This window comes from Schistocerca cancellata, chromosome 2 (assembly GCF_023864275.1).
Source record: "Schistocerca cancellata isolate TAMUIC-IGC-003103 chromosome 2, iqSchCanc2.1, whole genome shotgun sequence".
NCBI classification, from domain to species: Eukaryota; Metazoa; Arthropoda; class Insecta; order Orthoptera; family Acrididae; genus Schistocerca; species Schistocerca cancellata.
Genome location: NC_064627.1, coordinates 598970887 through 598982083, shown reverse-complemented (window position 1 = coordinate 598982083; position 11197 = coordinate 598970887). Strand labels below are relative to the sequence as shown.

The window sequence follows — 11197 nt, the reverse complement described above, 5'->3', positions numbered from 1 at the left end:
TCAATGAAGATTTCTATGTAAATTTCGTGCTTCAAATCGATATGTTCGTTGGAAAATTTGGAAACTTACGTACATACAGATAAATGTCCAAGTGAAATCCTCAACATCCAAAAATATTTGTTAAAATGAGCTTGCATGTATCACTAGCAGGAAGCGTTTGAAATCCCTGCTACTTGATTTCTATGACGTACTTATAGAAAGAAGAAGTGAAAAGAGTGTCACAAGTTATCATTAATTATTTATTGTCAAGTTTGCTTGGTGCGTTTGTTACGTGGTAGAAATTTTTTAATGTCACAGTTGTGTTAAATTTTATAACTCCAGTTAAAACAATGACACTGAACGTACCAACAACTCATACTGAATTGTTACATTCACACAACGCTTAAATCTGATGTGTGTTTACGACGGCAGCAGGTTCAGCCAGAAGTTCATGTACGGCTCAAACAAGTTTGTTTTAAGGCGAAGAGGTCTCGTTATCTCCAGGTAGTATGGGGTAGATTCGTCGTACTCCTTCCACGTCTCCGTCAGCAGCGAAGTCTGTTCCGGCGTTGGATTGCTGAAACGACATTAATTACAGCATTACGTTACGATTATTAATTTAGTGATGTGCTAACAGCTAATAGTCTTCGCATTACTTGAATTTAAGATATCGAAGGAGGCTCGCAAAATTTACATGAAGTTTCTTTATTATGAGGATGTCACTACACTATAGCCTCTACGCCCGACAATAACGCCGGTGTGGAGATCGAGGCAAGAGCAACCTAACTTTCACAAGGCTTCGTGTAAACGTGATGTTATTTTGACGTCACTCGCTGTATCGAAAACGTAAAGAGCTGGTTATTGATTTTCGTGATCGGTTGGTTCAGAACCCGCGAGGCGAACGTGACGTCCAAAACAATAACATTCACTTCAACAGGAGGAGGTTACCTTTTATTCTTTACTGCAGGGTGCGTTCATCTCATAGTTACTAAGTGACCGCGCTATTATTGCATTGACCTCTCGTGGCCGTTACTGGAAACACGTGGTGACATTACAGTGCACAAGTACAGCCGTGACAAAGGAAAATACCCCGCATTGTGAATGATCTCAGGACAATTCTCCAGTTGTTCAGCATGTCCTCGTGAAATATCACGATTAAAACTCGCGATAAGCAGTCCGAAGTGCACTCACTTCCAAATCCAATAATATTGTGGTCAGATAATACATCGTGTGTAAATGTGTGTAAAGTTTTGCTTTCTTGTAAACTGGGCTGTGCATAAGTGAGAGATTAATGTGATGACAAAATTTAATTCCGAAGCTTACTTAAAAAGGTTGTACTAAGCATTTTTCCTAAAACCCATTCATCAACCCCGAAAGTGAGATGACTTTAAAAAAAATGATGAAGCCAGTCAGCATTCAATCCAGTAAAGTGTGTTGTGTAAGTTCAAAACTGTTCTGTAACGCGTCTCAACAAAAAAAGTCTGAAAACGCGTTTTAGGACTTGGCCTGTAATTAGAAAGAGTGGGTAGCCATTCTAGCAGACAAATTAAAGCAACAGTTCATTTATCTTAAGTACCATGAATAAATGCACTTTCGAAACACCGAAACATTAAGATTTCTCGAGAAGACGTCGCCAATGGTATTATTTGTTGTACTTCACCTGAAGACGTTTCTTTGGAAAAGACGTGATCTAAAATGATCAAATGTGTGTGAAATCTTATGGGAGTTAACTGCTAAGGTCATCAGTCCCTAAGCTTACACACTACTTAACCTAAATTATCCTAAGGACAAACACACACACACCCATGCCCCAGAGAGGACTCGAACCTCCGCCTGGACCAGCCGCACAGTCCTTAACATTAGCGCCTTAGCCCGCTCGGCTAATCCTGCGCTGCACGCGTCCTAAAAGAACTAGCTCGTAAACTGTATTTTATGCAGTTTATAGATGTCTGAGACATGATTTTCTTTTAATTCTATTTTCTTCTGGTAGTTTGCTTTACCAGATGATCAACACGCGAGTATTTATGCTCAGTGGCGTGTCTCAGGTTGAATCTGTAAATTATTGAGAGTGGGAGCTCAGAACTGAGTGAGAGAGAGAGAAATCGCACTTCGTACACATCATATATTACAGGAGGAGAATACTTCTATTAGCTTAAAAAAGAAGTCCCAGAAGCTTTTAGAAACGCTAAGACGAAAGAAAGTGGGATACGACAGAAGGGGCGTGAAAAACGTTAAATGCTGAGTGATAACTGACAATGGCACAGCATTATCAGCAGCTGGCAGACTTTGAAAGAAACCTTACTGTGGGTCTCCATTTGATCGGCGGGTCACTTCTCCAATATCCATACTTGTCGTGCATTCGGATGTGACAGTGCCCTGATGTTCGACTGCTTGCGAATGTGAAGGCAGGCATACTGATGGTCAAGTTGTCGGTCTCCAAGTCTCACCATCACAAAGGACGATCGCCATACTGAGCACCAAGCACATTCTCACCCCTTCCCCAGTGTACTTGCCATCCGAGAACAAATCATTGACTCCCTGCAGTATTCTGTGTCATCTCGCACCATTCGTCGCAGACTAACAGCATCAGGACTAGGAGATTAACGTTCCAAGCATAAACTGTCGTCAACACCACAAAAAAAAAAAGACGGTTGTGTTTGGAATGGTGTTGTGGCCAGGAAGCAAATACTGCTGATGAATGGTATAGCGTTGTGTTAACTGTTTAATCGTGATTCATGGTGCGGGAAACCATGACTTACATTCATAGGTACGTCATTTTGTGACATGTGAGTGTAACAGTTCGTACCAAGACTGACGTCTTTCAATAGATCTTCAGTGTGACATTGCCTTGAAACACCATACTTCCAGAGCACGCAAGTTGTGATACGAAATTACGAAACCTAATATCCCAAGCACTGAACAACGAATTTTAATGAAAGTCGGTAGCATTTCTTGTGGTCTTCGATAAGCACGTGTGACGTCAAAATGAGATCATATTTGCATAAAGTCGTATGTACTGTAGGTTACCCGTGTATTCAGTGTCGCGCCCCGCTCGCGTTCAAATGCGGTGCGCATCACAGACGCCACGAGAGCCGGCAGCCGCAGGACGCACAGTGGTGACAAGACTGAAATCGCCTGCAGGATTCCTCAAGTCAGCCACTGCCAGACCGCTGCCTTTAAATAACGTCTCTGGGTACAAGCCAATCACTAATCCAGATAGCCTGCTGCACCACTTCATCCTTATTTCAACTTTCATGCCTTATCCATCATCTACTGCCGGAATTTCAACCAATTCCCCCTCCTCGACAATGAAATCCGTCCCGTGATGTATCTCTCCTATCTACTCTTATCACAGCGTTCACCCTCACACCATCCTTCCACTTTACCCTTGCCTCTTCCTCAAATTGCCGGCCGAAGTGGCCGTGCGGTTAAAGGCGCTGCAGTCTGGAACCGCAAGACCGCTACGGTCGCAGGTTCGAATCCTGCCTCGGGCATGGACGTTTGTGATGTCCTTAGGTTAGTTAGGTTTAAATAGTTCTAAGATCTAGGGGACTAATGACCTCAGCAGTTGAGTCCCATAGTGCTCAGAGCCATTTGAACGATTTTTTTCTTCCTCAAATTGGATGACTTTTAGTCACCACCTGCAGTTTTACAGGGCCCCATAATCATACTCATCATTTCACCTTCATCATGATAGTTGTTTCCATGCATTAGCAGCATCACCATTACACCACTGAATCATCCACATTCATCAGTGACTATATTTTAAGTGACATAAAATCGTCAAACAAGTTAACAGAACTATCCATATTTTCCAGATATGTGTTTTCTTCAAATAATACGTTTCTAGCATTTGTAGATTTAGAGAAAGCCTTTGACAATGTTGACTGGAATACTCTCTTTCAAATTCTAAAGGTGGCAGGGGTAAAATACAGCGAGCGAAAGGCTATTTACAATTTGTACAGAAACCAGATGGCAGTTATAAGAGTCGAGGGACATGAAAGGGAAGCAGTGGTTGGGAAGGGAGTGAGACAGGCTTGTAGGCTCTCCACGATGTTATTCAATCTGTATATTGAGCAAGCACTAAAGGAAACAAAAGAAAAGTTCGGAGTAGGTATTAAAATCCATGGAGAAGAAATAAAAACTTTGACGTTCGCCGATGGCATTGTAATTCTGTCAGAGACAGCAAAGAACTTAGAAGAGCAGTTGAACGGAATGGACAGTGTCTTGAAAGGAGGATATAAGATGAACAACAACAAAAGCAAAACGAGGATAATGGAATGTAGTCGAATAAAGTCGGGTGATGCTGAGGGAATTAGATTAGGAAATGAGACACTTAAAGTAGTAAAGGAGGTTTGCTATTTGAGGAGCAAAATAACTCATGATGGTCGAAGTAGAGAGGATATCAAATGTAGATTGCCAATGGCAAGGAAACCGTTTCTGAAGAAGAGAAATTTGTCAACATCGAGTATAGATTTAAGTATCAGGAATTCTTTTCTGAAAGTATTTGTATGGAGTGTAGCCATGTATGGAAGTGAAACATAGACGATAAATAGTTTGGACAAGAAGAGAATAGAAGTTTTCGAAATGTGGTGTTACAGAAGAATGCTGAAGATTAGATGGATAGATCACATAACTAATGAGGAGGTATTGAACAAAATTGGGGAGTACAGGAGTTTGTGGCACAACTTGACTATAAGAAGGATTCGGCTGGTAGGACATGTTCTGAGGCATCAAGGGATCACCAATTTAGTACTGGAGGGCAGCGTGGAGGGTAAAAATCGTAGAGGAAGAGCAAGTGATGAATACACTAAGCAGATTCAGAAGGATGTAGGTTGCAGTAGGTACTGGGAGATGAAGAAGCTTGCACAGGATACAGTAGCATCGAGAGTTGCATCAAACCAGTCTCAGGACTGAAAACCACAACAATAACAACAACTTCGCTTATCATCCGTTTCCACGCAAAATTGTTAAATATTCCAGAATGAGATTTTCACTCTGCAGCCGAGTGTACGCTGATATGAAACTTCCTGGCAGATTAAAACTGTGTCCCGGACCGAGAGTCGAACTCGGGACCTTTGCATTTCGTGGGCCAGCGCTCTACCAACAGAGCTACACAAGCACAACTCACGCCCTGCCCTCACAGCTTTACTTCTTGCAGCTGGTAGAGCACTTGCCGCGAAAGGCAAAGGTCCCGAGTTCGAGTCTCGACCCGGCACATAGTTTTAATCTGCCAGGAAGTTTCAGTCTCAAACATTCTTCACCAACTTGTTTTCTTACAAAAATCATCTGTACTTGCCATCTTTTTTTATGTGTTTCAACCATCTCTTAAGTACATGTAACGTTTAGTTGAAATAACTGTAAACAAAAACAGAAACAAAAAAGACAGCCAAGGGAGAGTTTCAGAGTCAAAGAATACGGTTCTTAGTTTGCCGCCTTCGGGATCTTGTTGATGACGGCATTCGAAGTAGTTGTCGACTTTATTTTTGGACATATTAGCACCAGGCTGTTTGTTTAGCTTTTTAAGTCGACGTGGCAGGAAGTGGTACGAAATGCTCTGAATAATATTTGTTGTGTACATAGTAATGAAGTTATCTTATTCTTGAGGATATCGCAGTTGATACCAACAGCGATCCGCACTGACATTGCAGCGCAATTTAGTAATAAATTGTTTTATCACTCCCTTGAAGTAGGAACTACATGCACATATTATCGTTTATCGTATAGAAAAGGAAACTTGCTTTTTTGAAGCTGAGTGTTGTATCTGTGTCTACCAAATAGGCTTCGCCTCTTTGCGGTAGGCATTATCAGTGGTCTGTAATATAAAGAAAATTTTTTAATTGTACTTATTTTATTAGGACATCAGCAGTAATTCTTGGCAGCTCATTTAAATTATATACTCATTTACAAATATGTGGTTGAGTCTTCCGTTGTCAAAGATGAAATTTTTACTATCTATATGAAAAACTATAAAGCATAATTCACGCAGCAGCTGAGGGTATAAGGCTGCAAGCATTGGCAATCATACACATTGTAAAATTGGGTATATGTACGAGTCTCGCATGCGTGTATGTACGTTCCACCTCTCCTCCTAATCCACTGGAGCCATTTGAACCAAACTTCTACATATGTCTCTTAATGTTAGGCAACAATTGCTGTGGGGGTAAGCACCATCTACCTATCACAGTTCGGGTGATAAACGATGAGATGCGTTTAATGCTGCCTCATGACTTTTAACATATTTCTCACACAATATCCACGTAACCTGCTGACTGTACCTACCAAATACATATAATTGAAGAGATGCGGTGAATAAACAGTGAGATCCGTGAAAAAATTCCGCCTCATGCATGAAATTTAATATGTTTATTCTTTACGCCTAACATGCTCCTACAGTCGACTAAACTTAAGGAAATTCCTGACACGTGGCAACTCTTTTGACAGCTTTGAACTGAGAAGCACAGACGGCTTTATGCGAAAACAATAGCCGTGCATAAAGTTATGAACAGGCGTTGCCGTAGAGACGTTTACAAAAGCGGTTTATAGACACGCGAAACCCAGCGTACAGAAACTGTAGGCTACAAACACAGTTCATTTTTGTTTTCTTTTCCAATAAAAATTGGCAAAGTTAATATTCAAACTAACTAACGGCAAGGATGATTATGGTTGTTACTCCATAAAAAAAGAGTTAAAATTTTCGAACTACCTGTCCGTGTGACACACATTTAAATGATGTGAAAGTTTCTGTGTGCTGAACCGAAATTTCAGTCTGTGACCTTTGCCTTTCGGGAGCAAGTGCAATACTGACTGGACCATCGAAGCATGTCTCACGAGTCACGACTAGAGTCTTACTTGTATAGCTTAGTCAGTAATACATACACTCGCTCGCGAAAGGCAGACGTCGCAGCTTCGAGTCCTCGTCCGACACAGTTTTAATGTCCTACAAGGTTTGAAACCAGCGCACACTTGACAGCAGACTGTTAAATGATTTTAGAGTTCAGCGCCCATTCTATGTCGAAGTCATTAGCGACAGATTAAATGTTGAGTGCTAGTTGATGTGGATAGTGAAGGCGAATCGATTGTAGTGAACTCTGGGACACAGGTAACCTCCAAGGACTGCGCTAAGCTACACCCGGGTATAATACAGGCAATAAAAACTAAACGAGCAGCGGTAGAAATACACCGTTTGTTGCAATATGCTTGGGACAACAGTACATTTTCAGGCAGACAAACTTTCGAAATTACAGTAGTTACAATTTTCAACAACAGATGGCGCTGCGGTCTGGGAAACTCTATAGTACGATATTTTCCACATATCCACCATGCGTAGCAATAATATAGCGTAGTCTCTGAATGAAATTACCCAAAACCTTTGACAACGTGTCTGGCGGAATGGCTTCACATGCAGATGAGATGTACTGCTTCAGCTGTTCAATTGTTTCTGGATTCTGGCGGTACACCTGGTCTTTCAAGTGTCCCCACAGAAAGAAGTCGCAGGGGTTCATGTCTGGCGAATAGGGAGGCCAATCCACGCCGCCTCCTGTATGTTTCGGATAGCCCAAAGCAATCACACGATCATCGAAATATTCATTCAGGAAATTAAAGACGTCGGCCGTGCGATGTGGCGGGGCACCACTTGCATAAACCACGAGGTGTTCGCAGTGTCGTCTAAGGCAGTTTGTACCGCCACAAATTCACGAAGAATGTCCAGATAGCGTAATGCAGTAATCGTTTCGGATCTGAAAAATGGGCCAATGATTCCTTTGGAAGAAATGGCGGCCCAGACCAGTACTTTTTGAGGATGCAGGGACGATGGGACTGCAACATGGGGCTTTTCGGTTCCCCATATGCGCCAGTTCTGTTTATTGACGAAGCCGTCCAGGTAAAAATAAGCTTCGTCAGTAAACCAAATGCTGCCCACATGCATATCGCCGTCATCAATCCTGTGCATTATATCGTTAGCGAATGTCTCTCGTGCAGCAATGGTAGCGGCGCTGAGGGGTTGCCGCGTTTGAATTTTGTATGGATAGAGGTGTGAACTCTGGCGCATGAGACGATACGTGGACGTTGGCGTCATTTGGACCGCAGCTGCAACACGGCGAACGGAAACCCGAGGCCGCTGTTGGATCACCTGCTGCACTAGCTGCACGTTGCCCTCTGTGGTTGCCGTGCGCGGTCGCCCTACCTTTCCAGCACGCTCATCCGTCACGTTCCCAGTCCGTTGAAATTTTTCAAACAGATCCTTTATTGTATCGCTTTTCGGTCCTTTGGGTACATTAAACCTCCGTTGAAAACTTCGTCTTGTGGCAACAACACTGTGTTCTAGGCGGTGGAATTCCAACACCAGAAAAATCCTCTGTTCTAAGGAATAAACCATGTTGTCTACAGCACACTTGCACGTTCTGAACAGCACACGCTTACAGCAGAAAGACGACGTACAGAATGGCGCACCCACAGCCTGCGTTGTCTTCTATATCTTTCGCATCACTTGCAGCGCCATCTGTTGTTGAAAATTGTAACTACTGTAATTTCGAAAGTTTGTCCGCCTGAAAATGTACTGTTGTCCCAAGCATATTGCAACAAACGGTGTATTTCTATCGCTGCTCGTTTAGTTTTTTATTGCCGTTTCAAATATACCGGTCATTTTTGAAACACCCTGTACGTGCATTGTGAGGGGCTTTAGTTCAGTGATTCATTTGTCTCGGTCATCGGCGATCAAGTGAGCTGTCCACTGACACTCTGTTTTTACTTTGCAGGCAGCAGCTGTGCTGAGTTTAGAAGTGAACAGTACAACAGTAGGGTGCAACCATGCCCCACTGGCGAGAACGTGCTTCTGTGGAACAGCTTCAATCGTCTGAGCTAGGTAGCGTTGTGGGCTCACTGGAAGCTGGATGGACGTATCGACGGATTGTTGCACATGTTGGGCCCAACATATCGGTGATGCATCGCTGCTTTCAACAGTGTCTCCTAGAAACTCCCCACACCTGCAAATCATGTTCAAGACATTCGCGTTGTACAGACTCACGTAAGGATCGACGCATTGCACCCAGCATGCGGTGGCCGACCGAACATAATCCAGCAACGAAATCTGGGCACATGTAGCACCTACTGTGTCATCAGGGACCATCGCGAAGCATCTGCTAGCACCAGGATTAGGATCACGTGTGACTCTGGCCAGACGTCCACTGATAGAGCGACATCATCAAGTATGGCTACTCTGGTGTCGTGAAAGAGTTGGCTGGAGAGTGGAATGGCGCTTTGTTCTCTTCAGTGATGAGAGTAGGTTCTGCCCGTATGCGAGTGTATAGTGTAGGTCTGTTGAGCTATCTATTCCAGAGTGTATTCGCCCACAACGCATAAACCCATACCACGCATCATGGTGTGGGCGGCCCAACAGTTATAGCTCGTAGTGATACTTGATGTATGTGCAGAGTAACGTATCTAGTGCACAATATGTGGTGTCACCGCCAGACACCACACTTGCTAGGTGGTAGCTTTTAAATCGGCCGCGGTCCGCTAGTATACGTCGGACCCGCGTGTCGCCACTGTCAGTAATTGCAGACCGAGCGCCGCCACACGGCAGGTCTAGTGAGACGTACTAGCACTCGCCCAGTTGTACAGCCGACGTTGCTAGCCATGGTTCACTGAGAATTACGCTCTCATTTGCGGAGACGATAGTAGCATAGCCTTCAGCTACATTTGCTACGACCTGGCAAGGCGCCATTACCAGTATAGATATTGAGATTCTATTAATGTATCATCAGGAGCGATGTTTTACAAATGTGGATTAAAGTTAAGTATTCCAGAAGCTACGTACTTTTCTTTATAGCATTCATTACGTATCCTGTTTCAGACCTCACGCCAGCCTGCGTGAGTTTAAGCGCGTGCCTTTTGGCTTTCTCTCATTGTGTCTAGGCTGTCTTGTCTAGACACAACATATTTGGCGACGAGTCTCAAAAAGGGTCTTCTTCTTCTTTCTTCTTGCTTACTTTACTTGTGTAATGGCTTCGCCACATTCTCCAGATGAACTGTCCGAATTTTATCGCTTGCAGAATCAGCAAACGCAGGCCTTATTGGATGCCCTTGGACAGCTCGTCCAGGGTCAACGTGCAAGGCAAAACGATACGGCCGCCGCCGCTTCATCGCTACCGCAGCCATAACACGCATCTTGGATTGTACCGATTCAAAAGACTGCCATTCGGGTGTGCATCCGCCCCTGCTTTGTTTCAGCAATATTTACAAACTGTTTGTGCGTCGGTCCCTACTGCAGCAAACTATCTGGACGATATTGTGATCTCAGGAAAGACAGTAGACGAACATTTAGCCAACCTCCGAACATTATTTCAGGTCTTGCGACAAAATGGTCTTCGCTTGCGGTAGGACAAATGTGTGTTTTTTGCTCGTGAATTGCCATATCTGGGACATGTACTCAATGCCCAAGGCATACATCCCAGTCCAGAGCACCTCCGTGCCATACACGACTTGCCTTCGCCGCAGAATTTGAAACAGCTACAGAGTGTGCTGGGTAAGATAAATTATTACCATTGCTATATCCCCCATGCCTCTTCCATTTCAGCTCCGCTTCATCGCTTACGCCGTAAAGGTGTTCCGTTCGCCTGGTCGACGGAATGCGAACGCGCCTTTTGCCAGTTGAAATTGGCGTTGCTTTCTAATACTTGCCTTACGCCTTTCGATCCCCAGAAAACCCTTTTGTTGATGGTGGATGCATCGGATTTCTGGATCGGTGCTGTGCTTGCGCACAAAGATGGTTCGCATGATCACCCTATTGCCTTTACGTCCAAATTGCTCTCGTCAGCGCAAAGAAATTATTCACAGATTGAGAAAGAAGCTTTGGCTCTCGTGTTTGGTGTTACAAAGTTTCACGATTTCTTGTATGGTCGTCACTTTACCATCATCACAGACCACAAACCTTTGACATCGCTTTTTCATCCGAACAAGCCTGTACCTCCACGTACAGCGCAGAAATTCATTCGCTGGTCTATTTTCCTCTCGCAGTACCGCTACGATATCTTGTATCGGTCCACTGCTAAGCACGGAAGCGCCGATGCGTTGTCCCGTTTGCCTGTTGCTGAGGATAGAGCATTCGATTCTTCTGAACTTGCTTGTATGTTCATTGATGCGGAAACCGATGACGTGGTCGAATCGTTTCCGATTGATTTTCGTCGTGTAGCTGCAGCCACAGCTGCCGACCCTGTTC

General features: G+C 43.9%; 1 protein-coding gene across 1 annotated transcript in view; it reads right to left on the bottom strand.

Annotated features, from left to right (window-relative positions):
- Window positions 1–344: 344 nt before the first annotated feature.
- LOC126147163 (bile salt-activated lipase-like) overlaps window positions 345–11197 on the bottom strand; it is a 69945-nt gene continuing 59092 nt past the window's right edge. The window contains exon 9 of the mRNA XM_049915673.1: window positions 345–556. Coding sequence (XP_049771630.1) covers window positions 400–556 — 157 coding nt within the window. The 3' untranslated portion in view covers window positions 345–399. The remainder of the gene's footprint in view (window positions 557–11197) is intronic.